Below are 23,178 nucleotides of genomic sequence, written 5' to 3'. Positions count from 1 at the left end.
AATTGCCAACATAATTCTCAAGCCTATTCAAGAGAATGTCATGATCTATAGTGTCGAAGGCAGCACTAAGATCTAAAAGCACTAGAAGAGAAATGCAGCCACAATCAGATGATAAGAGCAAGTCATTTGCAACTCTGATAAGTGCAGTCTCTGTACAGTGATGAGGCCTAAATCCTGACTGAAATTGTTCACATATACTATTTCTCTGTAGAAATGAACATAGTTGGGAGGACACTACCTTTTGTAGTATTATCAACATAAATGGGAGATTTTAAATCGGTCTATAATTAGCCAATTTTCCAGGATCAAGCTGTGTCTTGTTCATAAGCGGTTTGATAACTGCCATTTTAAAGTTTCTTGGGACATGTCCTAAGGATAGCGAGGAGTTAATAATATTAAGAAGAGGTTCTGAGATTATAGGGAATATCTCTTTTATGAGCTTAGTTGGTATTGGATATAACATACACTACCAGTCAAAAGTTTTGAAACACTTGACTGAAATGTTTCTCATGATCTTAAAAATCTTTTGATCTGAAGGCATATGCTTAAATGTTTGAAATTAGTTTTGTAGACAAAAATATAATTGTGCCACCATATAAATGTATTTCATTATAAAACTAAAATGTAATAAAAAAATTGATGACTTGGACCAAATAATAAAGAAAAGCAGCCAATAAGTGCCCAACATAGATGGGAACTCCTTCAATACTGTTTAAAAAGCATCCCAGGGTGATACCTCAAGAAGTTTGTTGAGAAAATGTCAAGAGTACATGTCTGCAAATTCTAGGCAAAGGGTGACTACTTTGAAGATGCTAAAATATAACACAGTTTTGATTTATTTTGGATTTTGTTTAGTCACAACATAATTCCCATTGTTCCATTTATGTTATTCCATAGTTTTGATGACTTTACTATTATTCTAAAATGTGAAGAAAAAATTATAATAAAGAATGAGTAAGTGTTTCAAAACTTTTGATCGGTAGTGTACATGTTGTGGCTTTTGATGTTTCAATAAGTTTTGTTAGCTCTTCATGACCTATGACACTGAAGGATTGAAGAAAATTATGAGATACTGTTTTCTGAGGTACTGTGACAGACGACTCATAATTCCAATTTTATTTCTGATTATTTCAATTTTATTAGAAAAGAAATTCATGAAATAATTACTAGTGTGCTGCGACGGAATATCTTGTTCAGTCAAGGCTTTGTTCCTAACCAATTTAGCCACAGTACTGAATAAACACCTAGGATTGTTGTGGTTATTTTTTATGAGTTTGCTATAATATGCTGACCTGGCAGCTTTTAGTGCCTGTCTGTAGCTACAGACATGATCCTTCCATGCACTGCGAAATACCTCTAATTTTGTATTCTTCCACTTGCTCTTCATTTTCCAAGCTGCTCTCTTGAGAGCATGAGTGTGATCATTGTACCATAGTGCGGGGCTTTTTTCTTTAATTTTCTTTAATCAAAAGGGGGCGACACTATCAAGAGTGCTAGAGAAGACTGTATTTATATTTTCTGATATTACTTCAAGTTCTTCTAGACTTTTTGGCTTATTGAGTATATGAGATAAATCTGGAAGATTATTAGTGGAGCTATCTTTAGTGGTCGAAAGAATAGTTCTACCTGAACGATAGCATGGTGTAGATTGAGTAACATTCCCACTACATTCCCACATTTGCTGATTGCAGCATACAAGAGACGAGGTAATGATCTGAGATGACATCGTTCTGCGGCAGAATTTCTTTAGTATCAATATCAACTCCATATGACAGAATTAAATCTAGCATATGTGGCGATAAGTTGGTCCTGTCACACTTTGTCTGACTCCAAGAGAGTTTCAAATATTGATAAATGCTAATCCCAATTTGTCATTTTCATTATCTATGTGAATGTTCAAGTCACCAACAATTAAAGCTCTATCCGCATAAACTACTAGATCTGATAGAAAATGTGTAAATTCACCAAGGAAATCAGAATATGGCCCGGGTGATCTATATACTGTAGCAAGCACAAAAGAGATTTTTTAATTGTATCTGACGGTGTCACATTAAGCATTATTTGTTTAAAAGACTTAAACTTATATCCTGTCCTCTGAGTAACACCAAAAACTTCACTGTAAATTACAGCAACATCTCCTCCTCCTCGACACTTCATGTGAGGTTCATGCTTATAACAATAACCTGGGAGAGTAGATTCATTTAAACTAATATATTCATCCGGTTTAAGCCAGGCTTCGGTCAAACAGAGCACATCCAAACTATGATCTGTAATAATTTCATTTACAATTAGTGCTTTGGTTGAAAGAGATCTAATGTTTAGTAGCCCTACCTTTATATGATGTTTATCTTCATTTTTTTGTAATTTTCAAGTTTTACCTTAATCAAATTTTTTCTAAATGATTTAGGGAGGTGTTTGTGTTTGGTAGTTCAGGGAACAGACACAATCTCTATGTGATATCTAGGTGATACAGTCTCTATGTGTTGTAGTTTAAGTGACCTGTGTGATGTCTCAAGGCAGCTAGCAGACGTTCGGTTAAGCCAGTTTGTCTGCTTCCTGACCTGCGCCCCAGTTAGTCAAATACTATCACTATTAAGACTATGAGCTAAATTACTAGAGAGGAGAGTGGCACCTTCCCTGGAGGGATGGGGTCCATCTCTTTTTAGCAGGTCAGGTCTACCCCAAAAACTCTTTGAACTGTTCCTGTTCTATTCTCCAGACACCACTCAGACATCAAGCCATTCAGTGACACTAATCTACTATAACCCTTGTCATCACGATGATAAGGGAGGGGGCCAGAGAATATTACAGTGTCTGACATCATTTTTGCAATTCACACACCTCTTTAATATTATCTTTACTGATCTCCTACTGGCGAAGCTGGACATCGTTAGTGCCGACATGAATAACAATTTTAGAAAATCTACGTTTAGCATTAGCCAGCACTTGTAAATTTGATCTGATGTCAGACGCTCTGGCACCGGAAATGCATTTAACAATAGTGGCTGGAGTCTCTATTTCCACGTTCCTTAAAATAGAATCGCCTATGACCAAGGCTCTTTCAACATGATTCTCAGTGGGTGCATCAATGATTAGGGAGAATCAATTGGAAACCCTAACAGGAACGGGAGAGTGGTGTCGCTTTGCTGAGCGAGTATGCCGCCGAGACGTCACCCAAACGCCCTGCTGCAGGGGCTCTACAGCCGGAACCAAAGTGTGTGTGTTTCTCGCTGTACTGCCAGCATTCCAAAACAGTATCTACCGGATTCTCTTTCTCACTAACCTCCATTAGTTGTCTCTAAGTCATTAACCTTCTCCATCAGCCTGACTAATTCCTTATATTTATCACATGTAAACCCCTCACTGCTGATGGAAGAAACTATAGTAAACACGTGGCATGCAATGCAGGAAGCAATAATATGAGTGGATGCCACGACTTACCACAATTGTTTGTTGTTGTTGTTATGGTTGTTCTTGAGCGGCGAGGGTTTGAGATCGATATGAATCCCTCATGCACTTGTTTTCTGTTGTTGTGTTAGTTCCTGATCGGCAGATATTTGAGATTGATGCAATAATCCGTGTAAAACACAGAGAAAATGAATGCACGCAGTTGAAATGCAAGATGTAGACAAGTGGAAAAAAGAAAAGAAAAGAAAGAAAACGGGTGCACGCAGTAATATACATGCAGTTAAAACAGTAGAAAAGCGAAGAAAAAAATGAAGCACGCAGTAAAATAAAACGATGAGCGTAGAGGAACAAGCAAGCTACAAACAAACAGACTCGTGCAGCATGCCGGTGTTGTAAGAAATCGAGTCCCCCCTGAAAATCGGGTCTCCTTCTGATGTCACAGCAATTCCATTGGCTGAGGGACCTATTAATGAGTACTATATTCACTGCCTGAATAGAAATCCTTAAATTGTTTTATGATGTATGTCGATATAACTTTGTAAATACAACATTTAATTACTTTTAAACCATAATTTACACATAATAGTATATAACTGAAGTTATAGATTGTGAAATTAAAGATGTGTCATTGTTTGTGTTTTTCAGTTAGCCTAGATTTCAATGACATGCTATCACAATAACAAGATTGCTCAGGCATTACAAACGGTTACCCCCATGCGGACTCAATTTATCATGACACCGGCAGCAACAGGAACAGCAAACAGGAAGTTACAGCAACAGCTTTAGGGTTTGTTGACATTACAAATTGTATATAACTGAATACACAAAGGTTAGTAAATGAATTTATCACACTAAAATCTTGATAACATGCATATTGTTTACTTCTTGTGGTTATAATTTTGAAACAGTGAGTATTTTAATGTTTACAAATTGACCCTATTCACTTAAGTGCCTCACTGTAACCCAGATTCTTTTTTTTTATTTTTAACAGATTAAAAACAAAAACTCGCTAACATGCTTGAACTATTCTTAATAAACCAAAATGTTACATTACTTAAGTTTATAAGTTAATAAAACAGATATAAAATATGCATGAATACAACGTCATGGTTACTGGTGTAACCTCCGTTCCCTGATGGAGGGAACGAGATGTTGGTGTCGATGTAGTGACACTAGAGGTCACTCTTGGGAGCCCGAGACACCTCTGGTCTTTGATAAAAGGCCAATGAAAATTGGCGAGTGGTATTTGCATGCCACTCCCCCAAACATACGGGTATAAAAGGAGCTGGTATGCAACCACTCATTCAGGTTTTACGCTGAGGAGCCGATATAAGGTCCGGCCATTTCAGCGGGTAGTTCAGCGTTGTGGCAGGAGGGACTAATGTCTCATTCCCTCCATCAGGGAACGGAGGTTACACCAGTAACCATGACGTTCCCTATCTGTCACTCACTCGACGTTGGTGTCGATGTAGTGACACTAGGGGTCCCTATACAAAACGCCACAAGGCTGAACTGTGTTACGTGAACTGGAGGTGTGTGGTGGGCAGACTTGCTGTGTGCCTCATAGCCAGCACACCAGGTCGACACGTAACCTCCCCCAACACAGTTATGAGTGTCGAATGGCCCTTTTTGGGGACAAGTCGACTACCCAGAGATAGAGACAGGCTTAACCCAATCGTGGCCTCTTTCCCCTTCTCTTTTTCCACTCCCTAAAAAAGAAGGGGGATTATCCGACTGGGCCGCCAGGTCTAGTCAGGGGGTGTCCCTCCCAAGGGGAGGACACCGCGGAGACCACACCTCGCCCCAAGAGAGGGGGGGATATTTAAGTGGAAGAATACATCACATGGTCTTTCCAACCATGTGGAGAGCCTTCAAGGTAGATCCTGCCCAATGGGGGAGGAGTTACTACAACATGGAGACTGGGGCAGAGGGGCTCTGCCCAAGGAAGACACAGTTTGCCAGCAGGGAAATGAATTAGCGGAAGATATAGATCACATGGGGTTAGCCTTACAGGGAACCGCCACATGCGGAGCACCTACCCCAGAACCGGGCTCTTAGCGCGTGTACTGGGCCGGCAGTGAGTCTCTCCGAAAACTCGACTGCCACAGGGCTCGGAGGAAGTCAACCAGGGAACAACTTTTGTGAACACTACTGGGAATTAACAGAGCACGTCTTCAGCTCAAAAGGAGGTGGAAGGCGCTATGTGCAAGCAATACACCCGGCTGGCTATCCCAGGCTTATCCGCTTGTGTTGCGTGCCACTACCTGGGACGAAACCGGTTCCACCCGGAGGTTGTAGAACCTTGCAAAGGTGTTGGGTGTTGCCCAGCCCACTGCTCTGCAAATGTCTGTTAGAGAGGCACCTCTGTCCAGGGCCCAAGAAGCCGCTACACCACGGGTAGAATGGGCTCGTAGCCCTACCGGGGGCGGCATGTTTTGGGCAAGATATGCCATAGTTATGGTGTCAATGAGCCAGTGGGCGATCCTCTGCTTGGAGACAGCGCTTCCTTTCCGCTGTGCACCAAAGCAGACAAAGAGCTGCTCAGAGATTCTAAAGCTCTGCGTGCGATCCAAATAGATGCGTAAAGCGCGCACCTGACACAGCAACGACAGGGCTGGGTCTGCCTCCTCCTGGGGCAGCGCTTGTAGGTTCACCACCTGGTCCCTAGAAGGAGCGGTGGGAACCTTGGGCACATAGCCCAGTCGGGGTCTCAGGATCACGTGAGAATAGCCCGGACCGAACTCCAGGCACGTTTCGCTGACAGAGAACGCTTGCAGGTCACCTACCCTCTTGATGGAAGTGAGCGCAGTCAGGAGGGCAGTCTTCAAGGAGAGTGCCTTAAGCTCGGCTGACTGCAAAGCTCAAAGGGGGCTCTCTGTAGACCCTGAAAAACTACAGAGGTCCGATGAGGGAACGAGGCGCGGCCTGGAGGGATTCAGCCTCCTGGCGCCTCTTAGGAACCTGATGATCAGATCATGCTTCCCTAAGGACTTACCGTCGACTGCGTCGTGGTGTGCTGCTATGGCAGCAACATACACCTTCAAGGTGGAAGGGGACAGCCTCCCTTCCAACCTCTCTTGCAGGAAGGAAAGCACTGATCTGACTGCGCATCTCTGGGGGTCTTCCAGAGGGAAAGAACACCACTAAGTGAAGAGACGCCACTTAAAGGCATACAGGCGCCTCATAGGGGGAGCCCTAGCCCGAGTGAACGCATCTACCATCGCAGGTGGGAGACAGCTTAGGTCTTCCGCGTCCTGTCCAGGGGCCAGGTCTGGGCACGGGTGCCGGATGGTGCCCCTTCCCTGAGAAAGAAGGTCCTTCCTCAGGGGAATTTGCCTGGGGGGAGCTGTTACGAGGAGCGTGAGGCCCGAGCACCACGTCTGGGCGGGCCAGTAGGATGCTTACCAGGACGACCTTCTCCTCGTCCTCCCTGACCTTGCACAGGGTCTGTGCGAGCAGGCTCACTGGGGGAAAACGCATATTTGCGAATGCCAGGGGACCAGCTGTGTGCCAGCGCGTCTATGCCGCGGAAGGCCTCGGTCAGGGCGTACCAGAGCGGGCAGTGGGGAGGAATGCCCACCTCCCTTAACGGGGCAAGGGCAGCCTCTGCGATCTTTGTAAAGACGCGAGGAGACAGGGACAGGCCGAAAGGGAGGACTTTGTACTGATACGCCTGACCCTCGAACGTGAACCGCAGGAAGGGTCTGTGTCGAGGAAGGATCGAGACGTGAAAGTACGCATCCTTCGGGTCTACCGCCGCGAACCAATCTTGAAGCCGGACGCTCACTAGAATGCATCTTTGCGTCAGCATCTTGAACGGGAGTCTGTGTAAAGCCCGGTTCAGTACTCGCAGGTCCAAGATTGGCCGCAACCCTCCGCCTTTTTTCGGTACAATGAAGTAGGGGCTGTAAAACCCTTTCTTCATCTCGGCTGGAGGGACAGGTTCTATTGCGTCCTTCCGTAGGAGGGTAGCGATCTCCGCGCAAGGTAGCAGCGTTTTCGTCTTTCACCAAGGTGAAGTGGACACCGCTGGACCTGGGCGGATGCCCGGCGAAGTGAATCGCACAGCCAAGTCGGACGGTCCGGACCAGCCCTCGTGACGGACTGGAAAGCGCAAGTCATGCGTCCAAGTTCCGCGCAAGGGGGACCAAAGGGACAATGTCATCAGATGTAACGTCGTGGCCGTGCTGAGTCCGAGGACATCGAAGCACTTACCTGGCTCCTTGTGACCACCCCCGGAACAGCCTGGGACAGGGGAGGAAGAGGCCTGTCCTCGTGACCCATGGAGACTGTCACATCGGGGGCGGATTTGTGCCACAGCTGGGCGCTCAGGGCGGGAGACCGCCACTGGAGCGCCAACCTGCCAAATGGAGTGGTGGACGGTGGTCGTGATGCCAGCCGTACACACTGGATATGTGACCCAGGGAACAAGGAAACCACTCTTGCTGAGCTCTTGAGTACTGCAGCCACTTGGGCATGCAGCGCAATTAAATGCAAAAGGTAACAAAAAGATGAAGATCTGCTTACCAGCTCCAGAGCAGCGGGTTTCAATGTCCCTGGGTCGCCCGTCTCAAGGGCGCTTTGAAGCCTTTCACGGGTGGCGTCTGCTTCCTGCGGTGGGCTCCACGCCGGGGCCAGGCCGAAGGGGCGGGCTGCAGCGGAGCCGGTGCAGTCACCGCAGGGGGACGCCCTTGGCAATGAGTAGATGGGGTGCAGGATCTTGAGCCGCGCTGGGGCAGGACAAGCCGGCTAGCATCCATCTACTGCTCTACCATCGAGAACTGCTGGGCAAAGTCTTCGATGGTGTCGCCGAATAGGCCCGCCTGGGAAATGGGGGCAGCAAGGAATCGTGTCTTTTCGGCCTCACCCATCTCGACCAGGTTGAGCCAAAGGTGGCGCTCCTGGACCACTAGTGTGGCCATCGTCCGCCCGAGAGACCGCGCCGTGACCTCCGTCGCTCGGAGAGCGAGGTCGGTCACCGAGCGCAGTTCCTGCATCAATCCCGGGGCGGAACTACCCTCGTGCAGTTACTTTAGCACCTTGGTGGACTTGCAGGAGAGCCATGGCGTGCAGGGCGGAGGCGGCTTGTCCAGCAGCACCGTAGGCATTGGCCGTCAGAGACGCCGTAAACCTACAGGCCTTGGACGGGGGCTTTGGGCACCCGCGCCAGGTGGCGGCGCTCTGCGGGCATAGGTGCACCGCGAGCGCCTTTATCCACCGGGGGATTGCCGAATAACCCTTGGCCGCCCCACCATCAAGGGTAGTGAGAGCGGGGAAGCTGAAAAGATCGGGACCGGGCAGTAAAAAGTGCCTCCCACGACCTTGTCAGCTCTTCATGCACTTCCGGGAAGAAAGGAACGGGGCGGGGCGTGGCTTTGAGCGACCCGGGAAAGCATGTCGTCATCTCCACGTCAGCCTGTGACTGGGCGATCGACCCCGAAGGGAGGAGCCCAGCTGAGGCTTCCCACTGGACGAGCCCGCTCTCCGATGCTGCGCTCGAGAGCTCATCACTTTCCCGGGCTCCGAATAAGAGGTCGAACTCGCCGTGAGACAAGCCGGCGGACTCACCCGGAAGCCCGATCGGGGCAGACAAGCGTGCTGGGGAATGGGAGGTCCGTGGGGGGATACCCGGCGGAGGCGTTCCCATTGGGGTCCCCAAATCGCCCCCAGTGCTAGCCGCTCTGGCCTCAAACCCGTGGGTAAAAGGACCGAGGCTTTCTTACGAAGGCGAGCCGCGACCGCAACATTGCCATGGACATATTCTCGCAGTGAGAACATGACCATCCACGAACGCTGTCTTGGCGTGAGCAGTGCCCAGACACGAAAGACAGCGATCGTGACCGTTAGAAGGTGAGAGATAACGAGCACAACCAGGAATAACACACAATCGGAAAAGCATCTTTAAAAAGACGTTCCGTGTGTGCGCTCTTTTAGAGAAATATATACTCTTTTAGGGGGAAAAATGCTCTTTCAGAAAATATACTCTCTAGTTTTTCTGCCGAAGCGCCCAGGGGCATTCTCTGCAGTGCACCAGTGCAGAGGAGGGAGAAGCCGCTGAAATGCGCCGTCAGATCCAGCAGAGGTGAATGAACAGTAGTATTCAGCTCAGTGAGCGTGACCGTTCGGCTCCGAAGAGAAAATCTGAATGAGTGGTTGCATACCAGCTCCTTTTATACCCATATGTTCAGGGGAGTGGCATGCAAATACCACTTGCCAATTTTCATTGGCCTTTTATCAAAGACCAGAGGTGTCTCGGGCTCCCAAGAGTGACCCCTAGTGTCACTACATTGACACCAACGTCGAGTGAGTGACAGATAGGGAATGAATGTTAACGTGATAAGATCTAATTGGTGTACTTATGGCAGCAGTTCATTCTTGCAAATTGTTTATTTTGATTTCTTTTATTGTATTTTTCTTAAGTGGGTCAAAATGATCCAAAACAGAACATTTTTGCTAGAAATGCCTCAATGTTATCTGCCAACTGGTTTTTGATTAGGTCAGAGGAATTGATTAAAATAATTGAAAAGGGAAAAAAAGAGGTTAATATTACAAAGAAATTACACAGATTTTTATTTTTTATTTTTTCTAAAAATTGCATAATGTCATAAGATCTAAATTAATTGGTTTTATTCAGGCCAAAATATTATTTAACATCACTGATTCAGCCCGAATACATTAGATTAAACAAACAAAACAAATTTTTAGGGTTAAATCAGATTCAATGAAAATAATTGTTAACCTAAAAATGTTGCATCATGTGGTAACATCTAAATTAATTGGTTTTATTCAGGCCAAAACATTATTTTATATTACTGAATCAATCTGAATCCATTAGGTTACACTAACAAAACTAATGTTAAGGGATAGATCAGGCAGAGATAGCTCCTTGAGGTAACAACCGCAAGTTACCACTTTTTTTCCAGTGTATTATTATTATTGTTACACATGCACACCCATCATTGGGGTGTCTGGGACCCCAACTATAAAAACAGTAGCAAGTTTCAACAAAACAAGAGAGTGAAATTTTGCACTCCACTTCCTCACTGGGCAAACCACTCTCAAATCTAGTTCTAGAACTTTGGCTCCTTGGCATTTGGCTGAAATTCAGCAACAGTTATGTGCAATATGAGGCTAGCTTTGGCTACAGGCTTTTGGAGCAGCATGTTTTTTTTTTTCTTGCTCTCTCAGTTGCTCTCCAAATGCTTTCACTAAATGTCAAGATCAGAGCATGAAAGCCAAGGTCCCTATTCAGCCTGTGAAGGGGACGATATCAAAGCATTCCCCACTCTCCGTCTGCAATCCACTCAAAGGGGGAAAAAAAGTGTCCTCTCTCTCTCTTTCTTTCTATCTCCCTAGTGGCCTTTGAGTTCCCATCTCTGTGGCTGACATTGATAGTGTGACCTCTGCTAAAGATAAAAGAGGCCTGTGCTATTGAGCATTTTTTTTCTCACTCTTTCTCTTTCCATCACCTGCTCTTTCTAAATGACTACAAATGTGCTGGCTTTTTGGGGGTCTCTTTGAGAAGTTGCAATGAGCAGACTGCAAGTGCGCACACAAGAGAAGGGCAGCTTAGAAGTCGAGGCAGCATGTGTGTGTTTAGCTTCACATGCGGGATGGACACAAGTTGTGATACCTTTAATGGCACTCTCTTGAGAAAGAGTAGAGTTGACACCACAGAGACTGAGGTGAACATGTCTTCAGGCCAAATGTAATAGGTTTTAATCATAATATCACAACACAATAAAGGGAGAATTAGAGTTGGCAAGATGAGGTTACATATTACCTCTGGCAAACCTGCATTGTGAGTGTAGAAACAATAGCTTTGTGTGTTTTTTTGGTCTTGGGACTTTTCCCACAGCACAACATGAGTCAGATTATGTTTATTTGCGTCACATAAGTGCTGTTTAAAGTGGCTGACATAGGGCTATGACAGGTTGCAACTGGTCTGAAAACAAAACCCTGCTGAAAAGACCAGCTTAGACCAGCATGAATAGTGCTGGTTTTGTACTGGCCTACCTGGTGGACCAGCATATTCATAGTCAGTACGTTTTACATGCGCAGATATAATCAAGTCATCAAGTCATTGGCTCCTAAACTGAAACATTTAGGAGCCAAATGGATGTTTTTGGTCGCCAAACTACAGAGTTGCTCAATTTATAATAAATATATGAACTACATTTTTAAATGTTCATGGTCATATATCAGATTTCTGTTTGGGAAGGCATATGAAATAACTTTTATCTTACACTTTAATAAGCATACAATACTATAATATTTTTGTATGTTCATCTTAAAAGGCTATCTTAAATCAAGTCAAATCAAAGACAAAGCAAGTTTATGGCCTTTATTTTCATTATTATTTTTACATTAAAAAATAACACCTACACTGTAAAAAAAAAAAAAAAAAAAAAAATTCCTGTTAAATTTACTGTAAAAAACTGGCAGCTGTGGTTGCCAGAAATTCAATGTAAAAAATATGGTAACCACGCTTCAGGCTTTACGGGATGTAATTTTGATGCCTGTATATTTTACAGTGCATTGCCTTTTATATTATTAAATGATAAAAACCTAATACTTTAACCTTCTGAAACTGTAAAAATCTGCTTTTCACTTTTTAATGTATTGTTGTTCACCATAGTAATAACAGAAAGGCACATGATGACATGAAGTTCATCAATAGTGGCCTTTCTAAGAGCAATGACCAATAAACATGTAGAGACAGTGCTCAGTGTCACTCACACAAACATTAAACACCATCAGGGTAACACATTTGAAATTTAAATTATGCAATAAACATTAACTAAACTACATCAAATATAACACAGAACACCCCAATGTAGATAAGTGATATTAAAAATAAGAAGAAACATAACTATTCCCATAAAATATAATGAAATGTGATGGGTCACGCAGGGAATTCTGAGAGGGCCCGGTTATTGTTTTTTTACTGTAATTTTAACAATAATTTACCGTAAAAAGTACATGTACTCTCTATTTAAACAAATTATACATTTTTTCCATTAATTATATAGTAAAATCATACTCTTTACATCTTTTACAACATTTTACCATAAAATTACATGTATTATCTTTTTAAATATACAATATTCTAATTTTTTATGGTGACTTTTCACCTGTATTTTATTTTGTGGTTTATCCCGCCGCATATTCACGCTACAGAGGAGCTAAATGAGATCGCAATGTGCTCAAGGGAGGCGTGAGAGATGCTGCCTCCCTCTGAAACTTTATCTGTCTGAGTTACTTAGAAATACAACTGCTGTAGACTTTATTGTAAGAGCTCACATTTTGTAATATTTTACTTGTTTTATTTATATACAGTCCATTATTTTTCTAACCCGAATTTTTGAGGAGGTACTGCCTCCCTTGCCTCCTCAGCAAGGGATATATACACTGCGTGCCCAATTATTAGGCAAGTGAGTATTCTGATCTTATCATTATTTCCATGCACATTTTATTAGGCAGCTTCATTACCTCAGGTAAAATGGGCTAAAAAAGAGATTTAACTGACACTGAAAAGTCAAATATTTTAAAATGCCTTTCAGATGGATGCAACACTCTTGAAATAGCTAAACTATTGAGGCTTGACCACAGGACAATCAAATGTTTTGTTGCGAATAGTCAACTGGGGCGCAAAAAACGCATGGAGAAGAAAAGGCACAAATTAACTGCAAAAGACTTAAGAAGAATTAAACGTGACGCTACCACGAACCCATTATCCTCCAATGCTACCATATTCCAGAATTGCAACCTACTTGGAGTGTCCAGAAGTACAAGGTGTCAAGTGCGCAGAGAAATGGTCAAGAAGGCTGAAACACGACCACCACTGAATATATTCACAAGTTGAAGCATCAAGATTGGGCAAAGAAATACATGAAGACAGATTTTTCAAAGGTTTTATGGACAGATGAAATGAGAGTGACTCTTGATGGACCAGATGGATGGGCCCGTAGCTGGATCACTAATGGACACAGGGCACCACTTCGAGTCAGGTGCCAGTAAGGTGGAGGAGGGGTAATGGTATGGGCTGCTATCATAAAGGATGATGTAGTTGGACCTTTTTGAGTTAAAGATGGACTGAAACTCAACTCTCAAACCTACTGCCAGTTTCTGGAAAGTACCTTCTTCAAGCAGTGGTACAGGAAGAAGTCCTCAGCATTCAAGAAGGCCATGATCTTTATGCAGGACAATGCTCCATCACATGCATCCAAGTACTCCACTGCTTGGCTAGCCAGCAAGGGCCTCAAAGATGCCCAAATAATGACATGGCCCCCTTCCTCACCTGACTTAAATCCTACTGAGAACTTATGGGCCCTTCTCAAACATGAGATTTACAGTGAGGGAAGACAATACACCTCTTTGAACAGCATTTGCGAGGCTGTGGTTGCTGCTTCAGCGAAAGTTGATCGTGAACAGATCAAGAAACTGACAGACTCCATGGATGGAAGGCTCATAGCAGTTACTGAAAAGAAGGGTGGCTATATTGGTCACTGAATATTTTTGAAAGGCCAAAAATGTTATTTAATTGTCATTTTGTGTTACTTATTTGTTGCACCTACTCTAAAAATTGAGAATAAACAATTGAGTTGGGAGAAATTATTTTTGTAATTTAGTTGCCTAATAATTGTGCACACTAATAATTGCCTAATAATTGTGCATACTTTCCCCTGAGAAAGACAAAACTCACTTTTTCTTTGTTAAACATTCAGGTTTGAGGTTCAATAACATTTTGTATTGACTGAGAGCATTGTGTTTGTTCAACAATAAAATTAATCCTGAGGAATACAATTTACCTAATAATTGGGCATGCAGTGTATAAATACATACATATATACATTTATTATTATTATTATATTAAAATGTTTTAAAAATGTACATAGTCTTTTCTTACTTGCTTAGTTTTCCTTCCTTACATTACGGCACAGACACAGAGACTACAAGAGTCCAAACTGAGTGAAATCCCAGATGCAGTTTAATGTGCTTCCAAAAATCCCAATAATAAACAGAAAAAAAAAATATTTGGTACATAATGTGGGACTTTTAATTATAAACAAGCCTGAAAAATATAATGGACTGTTATTTTGACGTGTCTGCGCTCCTAGGTGCTCCCAGATGTGAATTCACTGATGACTGATTCACTGTATGATTTGCTGAGAAAGTGACTCTGATTCAAACTCTGATTGCTAACCTGAGCTCCTTAGTTCAAACCCGTTTTGTGAATCTTTTCGGGTGATTTATTAAAACATCCAGTTCATAAGAGTAATTCGGGCAAATCGGACATCATGGCTTGCGCTGTTGTTGTTGTTGTTGCGTGCAGCACCACAAAGTGTGAAAAGCAGTGGAAGACACACTGGTGCGTGCTCTTAGGATATAATCCAATAACTCACAAGATGATATCTGAAGAAACCGCACATAAATGCACACGACCCGACAGTAGTCAATGGCGACTAGATTTTAAATAATTTTTTGTTATTAACAATTTTTACTGATTCCAGTCACAGATTAAATAAACATGACAGAAAATACAGAATCAAATTATATGAACTTAAAACCCTTCCCTCCGAACATAATCCTAGCCCGCACTCTCTCCTCCAATACCAAGTTTAAATCTTTCTCCCATAATCTCTTGAGTGAAGTTGAAGGTCCGGCCCCCAGACTCTGAAGTATCAGGAAGTAATACACTGATGCCTCATGACCTTTTCCAAAAGCAGTAATCACCACTCCCAGAGTATCTACCGCTTTAGGGGGGTGTATGCTACTCCCAAAAATAGTACAGAGCAGGTGGCGCAGCTGTAAATACCTAAAGAACTGATATCTGGGAATCCTAAAATGTTGAACCATATTTTCAAAGGATATCAACACTTCACTCTCATATAGGTCACCGAGCGTATTAACCTCCCTCACAATCCACTCTGACCAGCAGAAAAGGGACTTATTAATACATAACTTTGGGTTCAGCCATATGCTCGAGGCAACATTTAAATAAATGTCCGAATTAAACACTGGACACTTTTGTCCATACCACGTGCAAATGCGAGATAACGGGGTGTAACTTAACTTCTCCGGTTAGTTTAATAGAAAGGCTTTGCAATGGCAAAATAGAGGCAAGAACTTCCTGTTCAATACAAAACCAGGGATGGGCTCTCTCAGTAACTTATTGAAATGTAATCTGGGATGCTTACCATTCCAAATGAAGGACTTCGCTATGCTATAAAATTGCTTGAAATAAGAGAGGGGTACATCTACAGGGAGAGACTGTAGCAGGTAGTTAAATTTTGGAATACAATTCATTTTAATAACATTAACCTTCCGAATCATAAATAAATGTAATGAAGCCCACCTGCCCACATCGCTCGAAAACCTTTTTATTAAGGTGTCAAAATGAACTCAAAATAACTAAATCACACAAATTTGCTGGGAATAAAATGCCCAAATACTTAATGACCTGTTTGGGCCACTGGAACGTGCCCGGCTGAAAAGCAGTTACTGGGCAATACTGGATTTAGACTCTGTATCCTGAGAACTTAGAAAAGGAATTAATAATTCTGTGGATTCAAGGCATAGATCTAGTGGGGTCGGAGATGAATAATAAAATATCATCTGTGTAAGGCAAAAGCTTATGCGTCATCCCTCCCACCACCACCCCTGGAAAATCATCTTCATTTCTTATCGCTTCAGCTAATGGTTCCAGGGCAAGACAGAACAATAAGGGGGAAAGATGGCAACCATGCCGGGTGCCCCTATCCAGAGTAAAATAATCTGAAATTAATCCATTTGTTTGTACCGCCGCTACCGAGTGTCTATAAAGTAACTTAATCCATTTAATAAAAGTATTCCCGAACCCGTATATTTCCAAAATCTTAAAAAGATAATCCTGTTCTACCATATCAAATGCCTTTTCAGCATCAAGTGAGATGGCAGCGACTGGAGTCTGATTATTTGCCACTGACCACATGATATTGATAAAATGCCTAATGTTATCAGAAGAGCTGCAGTCCCAAATAATCCCCACCTGATCTATATGTATAAGAGATGTCATAACTTTACTTAATCGGTTAGCCAAACTTTTTGACAATATTTTTATGTCTAGCTGGATCAGGGAAATTGGACGGTAACTCTTACACTCACTTGGATCTTTGTCCTTTTTAAAAATCAGAGTGGTTGTGTCATGGTTGGTGGAAGCTTTCCATTCTTTAATGATTCCGTATAAACTTCTAACAAAAGTGGAGCCAGTTCTGTAGCATAAGATCTAAAAAATTCAGCGGCAAAGCCATCTGGCCCCGGAGCCTTGCCTGTAGGCAAGGCCTTAATTACCTCGCCAAGATCCTCCAAGGTTATCTCAGATTCAAGAAATGATTTTTTTGCTCAGTTGTCAGTTTAGGGAGTTCTAATGGTTCCACAAAGTTTCTACTATCTTCATCAGAAGACGTGGAACTATATAGATCAAGATAGAATCCTTAAAAGCATTATTAATATCAATGGCTGAGGTAAATATTTCACCACCAGCAGATTTCACTGAGGCAATGGTAGAAAAAGACTCTCTCTGCTTTATATATCTAGCCAAAAGCTTCCCTGCTTTGTACCCTGACTCAAAGTATGACTGTCATGCTCTGAATTGTCAAAACTCCACCTTCCGTGACAAAATAGTATTATATCTGTATTTCAATCGTGTCAATTCTCTGAGGCCATCAGACAACATTCGGCGCTTCAGCTCTGCCTCAGCACTTTTAATATTCCCTTTCAACTCCACGAGTTCTTGTACTTTGGATTTTTTGGGCATACTATATGATACGACCCCTAAGAACCGCCTTAAGTGCCTCCCAAGCCACGCCCACAGAGGATATTTAAGACCAGTTGGTCTCCATATAAACATTGATTTCAGCCTTTAACAATTGTTGGAATTCAGGATTTTGCAAAAGGGATACATTAAATCACCAACTATATGATTTCTTTTTCTCCGTATGTGGCAACACCTCTAAACTCACCAGGGTGTGATCTGAGACTAAGATGTTTCCAGTTGAGCAATCCACAACAGATGAAATGAGGGACTTACATATATATATATATATATATATAAAATTATATTCTAGAATAAATCTTATGGACTGATGAAATATTATATCATGAGGGGTGTCAGTGGATTGCAACATCCCTTCAAGATCTATAAAAAAGCCCTGATCATCAGCGTTAGGTGCGTAAATATTAGCCAAAATCAAACTTTGCCCCTGAATTTCTGCTAAAACAATAATGACTCTACCTAATTCATCTTTAATCTGTTTGAGACTTTTGAATTTTAGATGCTTACTTATCAATGTAATGACTCCCCTGCTCTTACTTGAGCCAGCACTAAAGAAAATATGTCCACCCCATATCTTCCCAAATTTTTCAGCTTCCTGCAGAGAAAGATGTGTTTCTTGAAGAAACACTATATCATATTTCTTACGTTTAAGAAGAGAAATAACCTTCCTTCTTTTTATGGGGTGCCCCAACCCATTCACATTCCATGTGGAGAGAGACAATCCACTCTTAATTAACATTTGACATTATGACATATTAGAAAAAATAGATTGTGTGTCAAAAATAATATTATAAAGACCACATTCCAACATTAGTGCAACAATCAAACCCCAAACTTCCCCCCAAACCAAACAAACAGAAAAAAGAAAAACATGCGCATTAACCCTGCGCATGACAGTGCCAACTGCCGTCCATCCCTCTAAACTCAAACAGTCCATGTACGCCTACGAGAGCCTCTGCGACAACTTTGCTGTTGGATTGCTCAAGTCCGGTGTTTCTATACAAATTTTGTGAGACAGAATTACACAACAGAAGATAATCTATAAAACAAACTCCAGCCAATAGGAGGCATAAGCACAAAGAACATGCAGATTCATCCACAACACTGTCCCGAAGGAGTGCTACTACACAAAACAAACTCCAGCTGCTAGGCGGAACCAGCACAAAAAAAAGGCCGTTCAGTTTCCTGACAGTCAAATGAATGTTCAGTGTGCCGGCCCATTTGACTGCTACATGAGTGCAACAAATGACCCAATCACTCCAATGTCCTGCAAGAAATACTCCACAAAACAAACTCCAACCATTAGGAGGCATAAGCACAAAGAACGTGCAGATTCATCCACAACACTGTCCCGAAGGAGTGCTACTACACAAAACAAAATCCAGCCGCTAGGCGGAACCAGCACAAAAAGAAACAAAGAAGGCGCTCGGTTTCCTCGGATGGTCAAGTTAATGTTCACTGAGTCAGTCCACTTGGCTGCAACATGAGTACCACAAACATAACTTACACAGTCCATTGACTGATGAACATCGCTTGCTGGGGACATGTAAATATTTTACGGCCATCCATAGCATCTATTCTCAATTTGGCCGTGAACATCAGTGCAAAAGTGACCTTCCGTTGATGTAAGAGTTTCTTGCATTCCTTGAATCGATCACGTTTCTCTCTTGTCGAAAGTCTGGGAACAAGAAAATGCTGTGGTGCTTCCAAGAAATCCTTTCTTTACTCTTCGCCTCGTGTAACACGAGATCTTTATTGGATGATCTCAGAAATTTGGCTAGAATTGATCGGGCCTGTCTCCCTCAGCGGATCGCCGAGCCGGAACCCTGTGAGCTCGCTCGATTTCCAGCTTATGGCCTGTTATGTCGAGCAGACTCAGAAAGAGCCCGTCCAGGAATTTCACCATATCCCAACCTTCTTCGTTCTCAGGAATTCCAACAATTTGGACGTTATTCTGCCGGTTACACTTCTCCAAGCCCTCCAACTTCTCCCAGACATGCTCCAAATCCACCTTGGTCACTAGCGGACTAGTAGCTAATTCCCTCTCCGATGACTCCAGATAATCAATCCGTTTCTCGACATCCCCCACTCTTGTAACCACATCAGTGAATTTCGTCTCCACGGCAGTGATCGATCGACATATTACAGTGAGATTCTCCAAGTCAGCAACGACATTCGTCAGCATTGCCAACATGTTCAACAATTCAAGCCGAATTTCCCTCACTGCTCTGGCCAAATCGGCTCCTGGGTTTACAGCCTGCTCTTTTAAGTCTCCAGAGCCCGAGGATTTTGAGTTCTTTGACATTGTCTTCCTAGAACAGTTAAGGATCAGGGTGTATAGAATCTCACCAGTTTATGACATAAAAAAGTATTAAAACTAGCAAAGTGCGCAGAGGAGTCACGTGACTCTCCAGATTTTAAATTATTGTCGCAATTATTTATTTTTTGTCACATTTGCGACCATTTTAGTTGCAGTCTGGAGCCCTGAGGAAGGACATCTGCCCGGCGCACACTACACAGCTCAAGCTCATCTCCATTGATGTTTTGAGTCAACAACTCGTACGCAACGAGAAGTCTCAGATCCCACGACTGAAGGTTGTGTAGTGTGTGCACTTCTGTGACATGTCCAGACTAGTCGCAGACGCTATGACAGATTTCAAACCTGCTTGAAATCTGGCCGATGAGTCACCAGGTGTGCAAACTGTTCCAATGAACGAGAGACTGACAATGAGCAACAGCCAATGAAATACAGAGAAGAGCAAGAGGAGAGTAATGCATTGAGAAGCAGAAGACTAAATATAATAAGAAAAGAAAATAATTCAACACCAACATCTCCCTACCCACTGTGCTTTTTTTTCTGTTCTGTGCAAATCAGGGCAATAAACTTGAGCTAGCCATTCTTTTATGTTGTTTGTTGACATGTTATCACTAATAAAATCTCCTGTTGCTATTTGCATGAGTTTGTGAATTAATTTTCGGGATCATATCTTTAAGATGCACTTTGGGTGATCCGCTTGATCTGTTTCCGGTTACGTGTGAATTTGAAAGGAAATAACAGTCCGATCATAAAAAGAAAAAATAGAGAATACATTTACATGCACAAGAACTTCACAGATCTTCTTTATTGCGCATGGTATCAACATGTAGTTTCACAGATGAAAATCACACACATCTCACAGTAAATACAGGTATTCCACTAAAATAACTCTGCTTTAAACATCATGTTTGTGCCCATATTAAATGCAAGTATAATTAAGTGAAATGGTTCGCCGGTTTATAGCGCTTTTATTTCTTCTTTAATTTTTGCACTTTATTATCATGCAGTAATACACTGCTGTAATGACTGATGTATGCCGTCATGATATCAGAGACTCTACCCTCAAAACCCAATCACAAGTGATCAAAAGAGATGTCCAGGTCTACTTGTGATCGGATTAAAACACATCTTAATACCTGTTGTAAACAGGGCTTCAGTCGGGGATGAATGGTCATGAAGTTTATACACCCAGTCTTGTAGTGTACACACCACCATGACCGAAAACAAAAGCCCATTAATATGGTCCGATAAATGCGTTTACATGCTGGACAAAGCTGAGCTACAAACACATTATGTAGGTCTGTTAGACAGACTCCACAAAAATCAGACTGGTATGATGTCAGTTGGAATAAAGCAAATACATCAAATTAACAAAAGACAAATTATTGTTTTAGTCTGACTGAAATCAAACTTTTAGTACATGTAAATATACCAACTGTTTACCAGCAAAACTTAGCTGGTGAAGTTGGTAAACAAGAAAGACTTTTGAAACAAAGCTGGTTGACCAAGTCTTACTCCTTAAGCTTACCACCAGCAGCATACCTGCATCTAAAACACACATATGCTGGTCACCAGATATTATGGTTTTCATTAGAAACGTTACACCATTTCAGCAACAAACAACTGAATTAAAAAGGTCATGCAAACAAAGCCATGCACAAGTGCTGAAAAATGAAGTTAAGCTCTAATGTAAATCTCAGTATTTCCTATTTCACCCTCTCTGACTGATTAATCAACTACTTCCTTTTCTTGTTCTCTTTCACTTTTAATCATGAATCCAGATCATCCTAAATTCCTTTTGTCTCATTTGAGAAGTAATGAGATTTGTTTGTTCTGGAAGTATCAATAAGGCAAGAGCATTTCCTCATCATCTTACCAGTGTGAGACATCATTCCTGAGGACATGAGTCCAGAGACGGAATGGGGCAGGACGTGAGGACTCTCGGATGATGTCACACTTTGTGTCCGTTTGGGAGGTCTGCCAGGTCTGGAGCTGAAATATGAACACCAAATGTCAGACAGGCACTTCCTCCAGTGTTTTACTGTAGGCTAACTTTGTTGCATGTAACACTACAATGCACACTTTTAACACCACTAGTTCTGAACTGGTAGGTCACGGACAGCAGGAAAATACTAAATACAAAATAATAAAATCTAACTAACCATTTACTTGTGTATACTGTAGCTAGGATAACACAATAAATAGGCTTATCAACTTTTTAAGGGGAGGAGAAAACACTTCCCATATCTTTATATGTATTTAGAGCAAAATGTATTTAATATGGCTAATACTAATACAATATTTGGTGTTTGTTCAATGTTTTGAGCTGGAAAAATCTAGGGCTGGGTATCACCAGCCACCTCACTATACGATACGTATTGCGATACACGTCACCATTCGATATATCGCGATACATCACAATATCATGATTCGATTTCGCTTTTAATTTCAATTAATTTGGGTATATTTCAGCTAAAATGTCCATTTTGCTTATGGTATGAAAGAAATTCTCTTTCAGCTAATGCTTTTATTCATTATTCAAAGGGGACCTTCTAACTTGTTAAATTACAGACATACAGTATCGATTTTACAAATTTGTATTTATCATTATCATTCTAGCTTTTTTTATATATATTAAATGTATTATGTCAGTAAACATGATGTACTGAAATTTCATATATTACATTGCATATATACAGTATATTGTTACATGTTTGTTGTTTACATGCCTAATTTGTACTATTTACAATATTTACTTAGATATGCAGAACAAGTGCTAAATTTTACTGTCTCTTTAAGACCTGTGGCAGGGACTTAGTGTTTGACAGTAGTGTTTGTTTGGTTGATTGGCTTGGTCCATGCTATGTGTAATTAGAATTAAATGTTTATTTTGTTGTTTTTGATAAGTAACTGACTGTAGATAACAGAAAGGATAATAAAAAAGACATTATTAAACAACAAATGGTTTGCTTGAATCTAGTCTTTGGACTCACATTACACAGAAAGAGTCAAAACTTTTACTCTCGGCATGCAGTAAAAATATCTAAGTGCTGCCACTACACCAATCAAACACTGGTGAGTGAGATCTAAAAAATTACCTGCCAGTGGCTAATCACAGAAATTTTTTGTAACAAATGGGAAGTATTCACGCAAATATGACTGTGGGGATTGCAGATAGAAAGAAAGAGTGATCTTGGCATTTTAAGAATCGATATTTGGACCTTACAAATGAAGATAAAGTAGAAAATCAATATTTCTGCCCAGTCCAAGATCCAAACGCGTGAAAGAGGTCCAGCATGTCCACGAGAGACACCGTGAATCATGCTGGATCAGTTTCAGACTCTTTCGTGCCTCATAGAAGCATCTCAGACTGCACTGAAAATATCACGATATATCACGATACATGAATCTAAGTATTGATACAATATAGTGAGAAAAAAGTATTGTGATATCTCCATATTTGATTGTAACGACACAGCCCTAGGTAAATCCCATTTCTGCTGTTGTTCTGCTAAATCTTTCCTATTTAGCCAAGTAAGTCAATATCATAATTTTGCAAATAGCCGGGCCTATGCATTTTATGGTAACATGAATGTATTTTAAGTTTGATTTTATGTTTTCTATGATAAACAACTTT

At 41.9% G+C, this 23,178-nt stretch overlaps 1 protein-coding gene across 2 annotated transcripts in view; it reads right to left on the bottom strand.

Annotated features, from left to right (window-relative positions):
• Positions 1 to 23,178, bottom strand: part of dachc (dachshund c) — a 90,717-nt gene that overhangs the window by 45,483 nt on the left and 22,056 nt on the right. For both annotated transcript variants that reach the window (XM_051702497.1, XM_051702496.1), the window contains exon 2: positions 21,418 to 21,533. In XM_051702497.1, the coding sequence (XP_051558457.1) occupies positions 21,418 to 21,533 (116 nt within the window). The remainder of the gene's footprint in view (positions 1 to 21,417; positions 21,534 to 23,178) is intronic.

Source organism: Myxocyprinus asiaticus, chromosome 7, assembly GCF_019703515.2.
Source record: "Myxocyprinus asiaticus isolate MX2 ecotype Aquarium Trade chromosome 7, UBuf_Myxa_2, whole genome shotgun sequence".
NCBI classification, from domain to species: Eukaryota; Metazoa; Chordata; class Actinopteri; order Cypriniformes; family Catostomidae; genus Myxocyprinus; species Myxocyprinus asiaticus.
This window is presented reverse-complemented; position numbering and strand designations above follow the sequence as displayed.